The following is a 13,978-nucleotide window of genomic DNA, read 5'->3' as shown; positions in this document are numbered from 1 at the left end:
TTGGGAACAATATTTAGTCACAGCAAAATGTGCACGTGTGGACTACCGCAATATTGATTTTCTATGTGCTTGAAAAAGTTGACCATGTAAAATTGACCATAGTTATGGTCAATTTTACATGTCAAAATGGGCTATGATGTTTCGGCTGCAATATGTTCATAATTACATCCACAATCTTCTTGAAGTATATCGCACAAGTTACAGGATCTTTGTTCACTAAGGTCGCCTTCTGCATGAAGTCAATGTTGTTTGCATCATTCTCACCAATATCATCCCCTTATTCTGTAACTTGTACAATAGCTGAAGTAAGCATGCCCAACTGATTTCATTGGTACTCTGAGTCAAGAACATTGTAGGTTTACCAAGCTGTCTAATCATACTGAATAGATTGTGCTTACGTTGAGCACAGTAGTAGTAGGTTGAGATTGGAATTGTCATTAGGAAGACCAAATTGTTTTCAATACAGCTATTAATGTATTCCTTTTTTTTTTTTTTTTTTTTTTAAATGAAAATCCCAAACACAAAAGGTATTAGAACCTATAGTACTTAGTACCGTGCTTGGGTTTGAGGTTGAGAAGACGAAAGAAGATATTTGTTGACATTAGACTTGAACTTCTGTAGGCTGTAATTTTCAGGAAATACATATGAAGGAAGGAAGGAAGGAAGGTTGTTCCAGAAAATGGCAGTTGAATGAACTTACTTTAGTTTTCTATCATTGCCTATGTATTTGAAAGCCACTGTCAAAGAGTCTCTCGTTCTCAATTTCATTACCTTCATTACCACATAAAGGAGATGATATGGAGTAACACCATGTCAGTCAGATCGACTGAGCTCACTCGTTGCCATCACAAACGGAGTCACACATAAATTCTCTCTGAACATTCTGAATTGTCCAAGATAAATGCTGGGAAAGGGTAGTTCCTCTGTGTGCTTGTCAAACAGTAAGCTCTGTGGTACATTAGTTTCTCCTGGGGTGATTCTAAGATATTTATCATCACTCCACAACAACACTTGCTGTTGGGCGATGAGACTTTCCTTGATTGGAACTGATTTGCTTATGTCATCTTTAGCCAAATTAATTTCCATGTGCTGTTGTCAATGAATGGCTGATTTATCGTGATTTGATACAATCAATAGAGAGACAGACATGTCCACTAAATATTAAAGCCACACTTTAACCACTCGCTTTCTTACTGACCTGATCAAATAGCTGGACTTGTGTATTTTCTTGCATTTTGTATGCACAAATAAGGTGCCTAAGACACGCATATGGACAATACGGCATTCTGGGTAAAGTGATCAATGTTCCAGTTTTAATCAACCTCCCTTGACAAGTGATGGACCATCGTGTTGACTGAAACAGACACATTGATAACTTGACCCAGAATGCCATATTGTTCATGTGTGTGTGTCTCAGGTGCCTTATTTGCATGAACAGTAAGCGAGGAGAATAAGCTTCTCTGTTACTAAATCCAACTTTAGTAAATGCAATATAATTTCTGGTAGACAAAGCCATTCGACTTAGAAGCTGGAATGGTGCTGTTCTTAAGTGATCCTCAGCAGCTATTACACACAAGGATCCCGTCGACGTCAACATTGGGAAATGCAGTGCATATCAATGGTGCATCTTTAGCAGCTGGTTTCTTTGTGTCGTTTTCGAAACCATAGACAATCACAAATCATTTTTCATAAATATCCTTTTAAATTTTTTATGTTCTTATGTAAACAGTTGGCTTAAGGAAAAGGAGCTTGATCATTTAACATTCTCATCTGCTCTGCAGTTGGAGAAATGTTCCATTGTACACAATTAATACTCACTTCGGGTACATTATTGTTAGATGGAGCAGCAGCACTGCTGGTTGAAGGCACTGCTAAATCCAACGCTTTATTTTCTATTCATCTTTTACGCAATCTCGATAGTCTTTGTCGTTTTTGCTTGCTCATTGCTACGTCCATCTTTATTTTGTTAGGTCGGCTTGCTTGATACTCTTGACAATGCTCTGCTTTTAACTTCGGCATCATTGAACACAAAGGCTATAGCAGTGTGGCATTCAGTCCCTTTCACTGCTCAGAAAATTATTGATGTGAAAACATCTGTAAAAATCTATAGCAAAAACATCTATAGTGGCATGTGTATAAAACATTATATCATTCATACTAAATATTTTGGACTGAAGTATGATGCTAATGTTACTAACGGTAGAGTAAGTAGCGGGCATGAGTATACAATGTTACATTGTTCATAACTTTGGTTCTAGGTTCTAGCTATTCGATTTTAAAATGGTTCTGATTTTCGTCAAAGATGTTTTCACATAAAACATCTTTCGTCCATACAGGGTACACACACAGTTTTTTTTTTAATCAAACTGTGTACAGATATATCGTATACAGATATTTAATATGGTACTCATTAAATATTTTAAAAATTCTCTTTTATAACTGCTTTACAAACAACATTAGAGATTACCATGCATACACACATATATCAGTTAACATTTCAAAATAAATATAATAAAACATCCATTAAGATTTAAAATATGAGCAAAAAATAAATGTGTTATCACACTGAAAATCACCGATATAATATTATGAATTAATTCTGATAAATAATGAATTCACTTACTCATCATATTTGGGCGAACAGACTATTGCCACTGCTTCAGGTAGCATCAACTGGTATGAACAATGGGAGTGTAAATCTACACTTGACATAAAAGCTGTCTGAGAAGGATGAGTCTACAGAAGAAATTCATTACTATTATTTGAAATGCAAAGCTGTCACTGAATTTCATGTGCTTGTACAACTATAAAAATTTTGACCTATCATACTATTCCAAAAACAAGTTCATCTCTTTAAACCTTAATGTGACATTTAAAATCCTCAAAATTTAAATAAAAATTCTTTATACACTGTAAGGGTTATCGGCTGGCACTGGAAGAAAACATCATTATCCTCCGATTTCATAAACTCATTCTTACCATATATTCCAACAAACAAGTTGACTTTTTAAGCAATACAAAAATTGCCCAAAATTTTGGGATAGATTTAAGTGCAGAGTATAAAATCTCTTCTGAAATTATATTTTTTACTTTTTTTTTTTTTTTTTTTACTTATTCTTCTTAAAAAAATTTTGATTTAATTTGACAATAATCTTGCACTAATGTTTGTCTATTAAACCATAACAGTAAAAAATTTATATTTAAAAGCATTTATGTACATATAGTTAGGAAATTATGATACACGGTTCATAATCCATTAAGATAAAAATGAAAAATATGTCAGGAAAAAAAAATATGTATACAGTAAACCCCCGCGAATAGCGGGGGTTACGTTCCTGAGAAATGCCGCGAATACTGAGTTATGGTTCCCATAGTAATAAAGGGGTTCCGTTCCAAAGTATGAAATATATAAGAAAAACTAGTCTAAAATTTTGTCTATGTATGTATTATATGTACCTTCATAATATGACTATGTACATAGACTGTACATAGTGAAATGCACGCATATGGCATCGAAATGAAAATAAGAAACAATTTAATATTAAATGTAATATTTATTAGAAATTTCAAACAAATCTTTCAAACCAGCGCCTTTGCTAGCTAAAAAACTTATCCCGCCAGTGCTATCACCAGTTTCGCTAAAGTGTTGATAAAGGAGTTTTGCCTTTTCACGAATGATAAGTGAACTTAACGGAATTTTATTTTGAGTTCGGTCTTCTATCCACAGATTTAAAGCTTTTCCCATTTTTTCTAATTTAACATCACGAGTTACAGAGCAAATTTTTGAAGCAATTAGCGCATTTTCACGGACACTACGTCGGATTTTTTCTTCCGATTTCTTGATTGATTGTATCGTTGACTCATTAATTTTATAATGTTTTGCCACTGAGGAGACACTTTCACCATTAGAAATTTTATCTAATAACCCAATTTTATTCGCTAAGGTTATCACCTTCTTTGATCTTTTCACATTTCCCTTGTTATTCGTAGCCATATTTTTGTACGGGTTAAAAAGAAATTGTCCACAATAAAGTCACTTTCTTCCATTAACACACACAAAAAAGTCTGTTTTCCATTGCAAAACGGTAGATTTATCACTTTTGTAGCATATAAATTGATAAATTTATTCAATTTATAAGTATATAAATTGAAAGCAAACGATGAAACCTTCCATGACAAGAGCATAACACGTTGAACAAGGATTAGCGAGAAACATCCACACTCGCGATTTTGTGACCCCCCACCCACCGAGCACTGTTTTGACCAGTGAAGATAATTTTAGCCACGCCCATGTTTTTTTATGGCGGAAAATGTTCATGGCGCTTTAAAATTCACATTTTTTTAGGTTTCATTTTATATTAAATCAACAACCGCGAATACAGATACCGCGAATAGCGGGGTTTTACTGTATATATATTTTCTCCCCCTACTTGTCTGGATGTGCATGCGCACACGCACACACAAGAGATGCTTGACTACAAGTTGAATTCAAGTATGAGTTTATCTCTAGTTTTGGGAATTAAAAAAATGTACTGACCTGTCAATAAGTCAATATTAGAAAATACACTTTGAGAGCATAGCTGACACTACCCAATTTTGTATATTTGTAAATAAGTAAAGTGAGCAGACAAAATAAGTAAAAAAAAAAAAAAAAAGTAAAGCATCCAAAATTATTTGATCCAAAACCTTTGTTTGACAATTAACCTGGTTTTGGTCCGTTCCTCTAAGCCTAGATTTTTAACCATAACTCAAAAATTGTCCCCCCAAAAAAAAACTAATTATTTCTCTAATTTCTACTCAATTTACAAAACTGAAACTCTCAAATACACATAAACAGAAGTGTTTCCTTTGATTTTCTACAAAAACTATTAATGTGAAAACAGAAAAATGTACGATTAAGTATTAATTTTTGTAATTATGACCGCAAAAAACAAGCAGGTGTTCACCTTGATTATAAAATGCGTCACTGCATTCGTTTTAATTTCGTGCATCATTGCAGTGCTGCTGGCTAAAATGAATCAACTTACAGGTAGCAATTATTGACGTTCACCCAAGGTCATTTCACCATTACCAAGGTGATACAGAGGGGGAAAAAAAATGTGCACAACTGTTTCTTGTATAACAAACAGTTAAGCATTATTACTTTCTAACAATATTTTGCTTTATTGCTTTATGTAATTGTTGTAGGCAACAATATATTGGTGCAGCACGTTTTGCAGATGTATATTTTATCTCCTAATGAAATTTACAGTTTGTTATGTTTGTTATTTGGCTTTTAGGAGCATTAGCAACTAAGGCCATATTGCTCCGGGGATATGCGGTGGTCATTCCGACCTTTCCGCATCCTCCGTATTTAGTGGTCACGGGCTCGAACCCCGGTCTAATCAAGAAGCGTGTGTTATGCACTGCTGCTCCTTCCCACCTGGCTACGGAGGCGCCAAATGTTAGAAGTGTAAGCTTACTTGTCAAGTTAGCTGCATTATAAATTTCAAACACTGCCGTGTAGCTTGTCCTTGAATGCAAATGACTACGGTTACTTTCGAGTGACCGCATGTTTTCATTTTGTACAGATGTCTTATTGTGGAAAGTTCCTTGCGGTGAAATCCAGTAGTAGTCCTTTATTGTACTTAAAGTAATTCGTTATGTTGGTGGAATGGAAACAGTTTTTGCTCCTAATTGAAGTAGCACTTTCTAATTTTCCCAAAGCAGATCATCTGAACACAATGTAAATTAGAAGGACAGTAAAAGAGTTGATAATTGGTGCTATCTGGGTATCATTCAAACAAATTTTCTATTTATACGCCAGGATGACCACATGGTCAGAGGAGTTTCCAAGATAAAGAGAGAATACAAGAAACAGCATTGCATTTAGCAGTCGGGGACTTGATTGTGTGAAATAACCTTTAACTTTGAACTGCATATGACAGTAGATGGTGAATTTTTTCGGTTTGTGTACTAAAAAAGAATTTCCCCCTTTGTAATAACATCAAATGCATACCAAGGAAATATTGAAATATTTTCTAACAATATTTTTTTGAACAATCCATTCGCTTTCTATCGTTGGAAAATATTCAGTTTTGTGAACAATATGCATTTCAAAAAAAAAAAAAAAATCTGTTATTCATAGCGGATGATTTTTTTTTTTCTTTTATCAGTTTTTGAACTTTATAACGCAGCTATCGATAGAAATATTTTCTTGAAATTTCATTAGTTGTTATTTTGGTTTTTAGGAGCATTAGCAACTAAGGCCATATTGCTCCGGGGATATGCGGTGGTCATTCCTTGACCTTTCCGCATCCTCCGTATCTGGTGGTCACGGGCTCAAACCCCGGTCTAATCAAGAAGCGTGTGCTACGCACTGCTGCTCCTGCCCACCTGGCTACGGAGGCACCTAAATTTCATTAGAAAATCAAATATACATCCACAAAACATACCTATATTGTTCCCTAAAAAACAATTACAATAAAGCAAACCATTTGGGTTTATCAAATGGGCATTATAGTGATCAGTTTATAGTGAAAGGAATATGGTCTTTTTTTCTTTTTCGAAAACAATTTTTGTGATTCTTTTGTTGTTTCTTATGCCAAGAAACAGTAGCATGCATTTGGGTTTTTTTTGCCTTCTCGATAAAGCTGTAGAAGAACTGTGACGCAATGCTGGAGCGTTCTAATGCCAACATAAACATAACTCCCTTTTGTGAATAGAGGTGTGCGCTTGTTAAAACAACAAACAAATGAGGTATTGTGTTTCATGAGGGTTAGGCTGGTTAAGGTGGGGGTGAAAAAATAACTGAAATGGCTTTAAAAAAATGCACACTTAATGGTACATTTTTGTTATTTGCATGAAAATCAATAGAAATTTCTGAAATTTGAAGTGGGAAAATCAAAGAACACAGTTTTGGCTCCAGCTGTAGCAAGTTTCAGCTCTATCGATAGAGTAAAAATTATAGAATTTATTTGTTAAAACCTGAACCAGGTAAACTGGACCCAATAGGACGCTAATTGGGTTTGAATGAAATACTTATATTAACAACCATTGTTTTATGGAACAATTAATAAAACTGATTTTGTGTGATACCAGTACTTCCGATTCAAATAAATTAATTAACTTGTTTCCATCACAGTCAGGGTAAAAATGAAGAAGTGTAGGAAGGTGGACATGTTTCTGATGTGACAGAAACATGTCCACCGAGATAACACAACCTTCTAACAATATGACCGGACCCAGTCCATATCAATAGGATATATATCCCATTCCATATTCAGCCATTTTAGTGGTATACACGAGACAGCCTGGGTGCACAGCTTCATACCACACTTCCACTCTACCCGATGCAAAAAATTGTAAATTGAGACATGTATATGAGACATTATATACTTGGATCTTAGAAAGGTTTTTGATACTGTTGCACATGGAAGACTGCTACACAAATTGGAGCAGTGTGACATTGGAGGCAAATTGCTGCTATGGATAAAGGGGTGGTTGAGGGGGAGAAGACAGACAGTGGTAATCAATGGACACTGCTCATCGTGGACTAATGTTATTAGTGGAGTCCCTCAGTGTTGGGTCCATTATTGTTTTCTGTATTTATAAATGATATTGATGATGGTATATCAAGCTTAATGTCCAAGTTTGCAGACGATACAAAGGTTGGCAGGGTTGTCAAGGACACTACTGACACTATGCTGCTGCAACAGGATCTGGAAAGGTTGAGCAGATGGGCTGAGAGGTGGCAAATGAAGTTTAACATTGACAAATGTAAAGTACTACACATGGGAAACAGCAACCCCAGAGCAACTTATCAACTCTGTGGTACTACACTGACAGTGGTAGAGAATGAAAGGGACTTGGGGGTGGTTGTGCAGGCAGATATGAAGTTCTCTGAGCAGTGCAGACGGGCTGCAAGAGTAGCTCATGGAGTATTGTCAATGATATACAGGAATTTTTCCAGCAGGGATAAGGAGGTGATTATTCCATTGTATAAGGCAATGGTCAGGCCACACCTAGAGTACTGTATACAGGTCTGGAGGCCTCATTTCAAGAAGGATGTAGAGCTGCTGGAACGAGTACAGAGAAGGGCAACAAGATTAGTGAATGGAACAAAGGGGTGCTCTTACGAAGAAAGGCTTAAGTTTTGCAAATTACAGTGTCTGGAGACTAGGCACCAGCGAGGTGATCTGATAGAGGTGTATAAAGCCTTGAATGGTTTAAGCATGTTCAATGCTGATGGGATTCTTCCTCTAGCTCAGAAAAATCACCTGAGAGGGCATAAATTCAAATTGAGGAAAGACAGATGTAGGATAGACGTGCGGAAATTTGCCTTTAGCCAGCGGGTGGTTGGTTGGTGGAACAGACTTCCATCCCTTGTAGTGGAGGTTGATAGCCTAAATAAGTTTAAGGCTCAGCTGGACAGGTATTTTGAACGAACAGAGGGGTGAAGTGGAAGTGGGTTTTTTTTTTTTTTTGGCTGATGCTGCATAAGCTTGCTTTCTTGCATCAAATGCCTCTACTAATGCTAATGCTAATCTCTTCTGTACATATTGTACTCCACAAATTCCAATTCTGCACTGCTTATACCTGTGTGACACCACATCTCTGATATTCCAACATCTGCCTTTGATGTCTTGACCAACACTTCAAATTCCTCAAATTTATTTACTTTATGGCCCTAGCATTGGTGAGCATGCAAGTATATATGCACCTATTCTTACCTGTCATGGCACAATATAACCTTGTCGTTTTTGCACCATAAAAAACAAAAACCAAACCAAACCTATTCAAAAACCAAACCAAACCAAACCTATATTTCTGACCTAGGTTCAACTACATAATACTATATACAGTATCTAGCAAAACTGGATGGCAATAGAGTGCAATCTTGATAAAACACAGGTTATGTTGAATGACGACTTCAATACCAGCATTATAAGTAAATGCACGTTATAGTCGAAATAATTGTACCATGTTTTCTCCCAATTTTTTTTTTATATAAATTAAACTTTTCTTAGTAAACAAATACTTTACTTACTAATGTTTTATGAGTATACAGGCTAAAAAACAAACTAAAGGTTGTATCATTCCGTTTACATTCTATTAATACAAGTGCTGTTCTGGACTTTCATTTTATGCATAATTTCTGAAATAGTCATGTTATTTAGTTTTCCCAGAACTGATGACAGCATGTTTTCAGTATATAATTCTGAATAGTGGTTAGATGCAATAAATGAAGATGTTCACTATCACTTTGATGTTCCATCACCTCATTAATGTTTTCGAGCACTTTGTTAATTTCTGGCACTCTTTCCTTCCACAAGTCATTCACATTATCTTCTGAGTCACTCCCTACATCACTAGCCTTCTGTTTGTTGATTGTCTACCTAGTGTTCACAGAGGCTACAATTTCTTTCACTCAGGTAATGCACAACTGGAGCTTCCACATCTATTTAAATCAAAGCAGTGAAGTCATTTGCTCCAAGATCGCGACCAAGTATCTTTTCTTCCTGCTTTAAAAAGCTGCCAATTCAATTGGCAGAATTTTCAAAGCAGAATTTATTATTAGTGATCTTGTCTTTTCCAAATACATTTTTTCCAGAAGTTTTCGATTGCTGTTGAACTTACTTTCTTCCATACTAATCCAATACTTTATGCAATGTCTTTCAGCATTAATACTTTCAAAATTTCTACAACTTGAATTTCAGAGTTCACAATACTAGCAAGTAGCTCAACACAAGAGTAGGTTCTGAAGGCTCGAATAATGCCCTGATCCATGGGCTCAATTAGTGCAATTGTGTTTCTCAGCAGAAACTCAACTCTGGTCTTGCTATCTTTCAATTTCAGGTCATCAGCCGAAAGTTTGGCTGGGCCAAAAGTGATCCAACAGTTAGAGCCTTTTCTTCAAATTTTTTTGGAAAGCAAGTGACATCTCACTGATGGAACAACTCACAAATAATGAAGCAAAAATATCACTCATCATCCAAGTGTTGAAAGCTATTCTGCTGGATACCTGGCCATACTGGAATACCAGGAAATGAAATTGCGGATGATGCTGCCAAACATCCATCGAGAGCAGCCCAACGAATTCCTTAGTACCGTTCACAGATTATAAAATGAAGATCCAAAGTATATGTAAAGGTCGATGGACTCTTCAATGGCAAGCACAAATTCATAATAAACTTTTTCTAATTAAACCTGTACCAAAATTATGGGCTTCAACCCTCATTGCAAACAGACAAGAAGTAATTCTAGCCAGAATCGGCCATACTCATTTAACTCATTTGTTCCTTCTGTCAGGGAATGACCCTCCTCAGTGTAACCATTGTCATACACCACTCACAGTCAAACACATACTTCTGGAATGTACTCAGTATAATAATGCTCGACTAGTGTCATTCAGTTCTCTCGCAAGCTTAAAGGGAACCTTTGTCACTTAGCCATATCATAGGCAAAAAATCAAATCTCGCAGAATTCTTCTCCTTCCTAAAACGAATAGGACTGTATAGCCATTTCTAACTGCTTCTATATGAACCAACACAGGCAGTATGAACCACCTTTCTAAGTGCAATATGGCCTAAATAGCCATGGCACTTAAAACCCCATCAACAACAACATTGAAAGCTATTTTAATAAATCACAAGTAGAGATTTCATGCTGATGTGCTTAAAACATCAGGGACTTCAGACTTTTCCCATGAACAATGGCTTTAGCTTATAATTTCCAGTCTTTTGTACCAAATAACACAGTAATTCTCTCTTTGTTAGTTTCTTGTCCACTTTGTTGTGTGCCTTTTTAATATCCAGTGACTTATCAGGAAGAAGTTTATAGAACAGCACTGTTTCATCACAGTTGTACAGCTGTGAATTCATCATCTTGAATCACATTATGCTGCCGAAATTCAGGAAATGTTTCTGTTGCTGTAATGTCACCAAATGCGGATTTTCCAAAAAGATTAAAATAGGATATCCCACGATGAGCCTTTTACCTCCAAAGTCGCACTTTGGAAACTTTAAATATGTGATGGTCTCCACTTTATGAAATTAAAATAATAAAATTTATGTGTCCATGCTTTCAAAATCACCCCATTTATTGGTCCTTCACTACGCTTCTGCAGAAACCTCTGGTATAAGCTATTTCCTCACTATTTTTCACAAAGTTTTTTCTTTCTTTGGAGGTCTGCTTCATCTTCTATGGAGTCTATGAATGAATGCAATTTTTCTTCCTCTTTCATCCAACCATGGATCGTTCCTTCTGGAATTCCACACCTGCAAAATACTGCATTTTGTTTCACCACGCTTAAATCTTTCCATAATCTTTAACTTTTCTTCAACTGTATAATAGGTTCTTTTGGTGGCCATTACTTCAGTCCTACTAGTTTATACTAATTTTACCATTTATTTATTTCTGATGCCTTAGAATTTAATGTGTTTTGAGAAAATTAAATCAAAACCAAACTGTCCAGCCTATCAAAGTGTTGAAGTGAAGTCATGTGATTTCTCCAAAAATCACTTATCAGTTCATGTATATTTTTGTCTAGTTTAGCCCTTGGCAGTTTTTGTAATGCTAAGTGTAACTTCTAGTCAAAGAAAGGATGCCATGTTCTGTTTGTTTACAAAAATTTACTTTGTAAGAAATGCAGCACACTTGACAAATGTTAGCCATATTCCCCTCTAGAGGTAGTTGTTTGTAATTATTGTTCCACTAATATACTCTTTTATTGCATCTCTAGCTGAGGGGGGACAATGAGTGCCTGCAATTATTAGGCTCTGATGAGTCCCATTGTTCACAAAACTTAGTCTGAAACTGAATATTGAATATGTTGAAGTGAATACACAGCCAATTTTTAGCTAATTTTCGCCTCTCGGAAATTGATAATAGGATGTAAAGTGCATATGAGTATATACAGTATTTATTTTTTCCAGTTTCCAATATGAAATTGCTAGTTCTCTGAATGCACTACTTTTTTTCATAATTAATTTGGAGGGGGTATATCTGAAACTGCAATATGAAGAGACACGTTATATTGAGGTTGCACTGTATTTACATTCATACTCAACTTATCATACAATAGCACTCTTACCTAGTTTCCCTTCCTTCAAAGATAAAAGTAATATACAGTATAAGTATTTGCAATATAGTGAAAAGAAGCCACAGGATTTTGTTGCACAGAAAAAAAAAGTTGATAAGAAAATACACATTATGTGCCTCCCTCCCCACATAAGTAACTATCCAGTTTACTTTTGAATTTCTTCAAACTGTCAGCCTCAATTATCTGTGGGGGTAACTTGTTCCAGTATTCAATAACTCTGTGACTAAAAGAACACTTCCTAAAATGTAGTCCCTAATTTATTCCCTTCTATTTCATGGAAAAATCTTTTGTGTTCTATATCATATTGTTCTTAATCAATGCACAAAGTATTACACATGATTCATCCGTATGAAGATTCTTCACTGACCACTTGAATAAGAGCTTAAAAGGAGTTCTGATAGACAATAGGAAAAAAAGTGCATGGAATAGGCAACCAATTCTGGTTGCTCATTCCATACACTTAAAGGAAACTCAGAACAGTCTGAAATTCTTATTAGAGAACTTGAGGTATTGCGATCACCAGTAGGAAATTGGCAACCTAATTGTTGCTCACACCTCTGGGGCAACAGTTAGGTTTCATGAAATTTCGTTCATTCTATATGAATGGTGAAATAGGACTAAAGCTGATCATTGAATTAGAAAGACAACCACAGAGACCTAATCTCCCTAGGAAGCAAAACTATCCTAAGTAATTTGTTTCTCCAAAACTGCTTCTGCAATTTACTACATATAAAAATGGGACTAATGAAACAGTTAAGACATACACAAAGAATGAGGCTGTTTTCAGTACATCATTTCAAAATTTTATGAAAGTGAAACTAAACTACAAACTAGTGTTTTTAATGGGCCAAAATATAAAGCTGCTAAAAGGTGATAATTTAACAAGTTCTATGTCTCAGAAAATGTGGAGACTTAGGGATCTGAAGAGTGCTGGGAACAGCTTTAAGCATTTATAAATCAAAAGACTGAGAAGATTGTCAGCGGCATGTTTACTAGTTTTAAAAAAATTAAATGGAAATATGAATAGCATTAGCATTAGCATTTAGCATTAGTAGAGGCATATGATGCAAGAAAGCAAGCTTATTCAGCATCAGCCAAAAAAAAAAAAAAAAAAAAACCACACACCACTCCCATTTCACCCCTCCGTTCGTTCGAAATACCTGTCCAGTTGAGCCTTAAATTTGTTTAGGCTATCAACTTCAACAACAAGTGACGGAAGTCGGTTCCACCAACCAACCACCCACTGGCCAAAGGCAAATTTCCGCACATCTATCCGACATCCATCCTTCCTCAATTTGAATTTATGCCCTCTGAGGTGATTATTTTGAGCAAGATGAAGAATCCCATTGGCATTGAGCATGCTCAAACCATTCAAAGCCTTATACACCTCTATCAGATCACCTCGCCGGTGTCTAGTCTCCAGACACTGTAATTTGCAAAACTTTAGCCTTTCTTCGTAAGAGCAACCCTTTGTTCCATTCACTAATCTTGTTGCCCTTCTCTGTACCCGTTCCAGCAGCTCTACATCCTTCTTGAAATGAGGCCTCCAGACCTGTATACAGTACTCAAGATGTGGCCTAACCATTGCCTTATACAAGGGAATAATCACCTCCTTATCCCTGCTAGAAAAATTCCTGTATATCATTGACAAGACACCATGAGCTACTCTTCCAGCTCGTCTGCACTGCACAGAGAACTTCATATCTGCCTGCACAATTATCCCCAGGTCCTTTTCATTCTCCACCACTGTCAGTGTAGTACCGCAGAGTTGATATGTTGCTCTGGGGTTACTGTTTCCCATATGTAGTACTTTACATTTGTCAATGTTAAACTTCATTTGCCACATTTCAGCCCATCTGTTCAACCTTTCCAGATCCTGTTGCAGCAGCATAGCGT

At 36.0% G+C, this 13,978-nt stretch overlaps 1 protein-coding gene across 1 annotated transcript in view; it reads right to left on the bottom strand.

The window, feature by feature from the left end:
- LOC150083757 (STAM-binding protein) overlaps positions 1 to 13,978 on the bottom strand; it is a 144,707-nt gene that overhangs the window by 45,294 nt on the left and 85,435 nt on the right. Inside the window, exon 8 of the mRNA XM_090377459.1 lies at positions 2,624 to 2,736. Within this exon, the coding sequence (XP_090233585.1) occupies positions 2,624 to 2,736 (113 nt within the window). The remainder of the gene's footprint in view (positions 1 to 2,623; positions 2,737 to 13,978) is intronic.

This window comes from Mastigoproctus giganteus, chromosome 7 (genome assembly GCF_048544385.1).
Source record: "Mastigoproctus giganteus isolate SK-2022 chromosome 7, ASM4854438v1, whole genome shotgun sequence".
Lineage (NCBI taxonomy): Eukaryota > Metazoa > Arthropoda > Arachnida > Uropygi > Thelyphonidae > Mastigoproctus > Mastigoproctus giganteus.
This window is presented reverse-complemented; position numbering and strand designations above follow the sequence as displayed.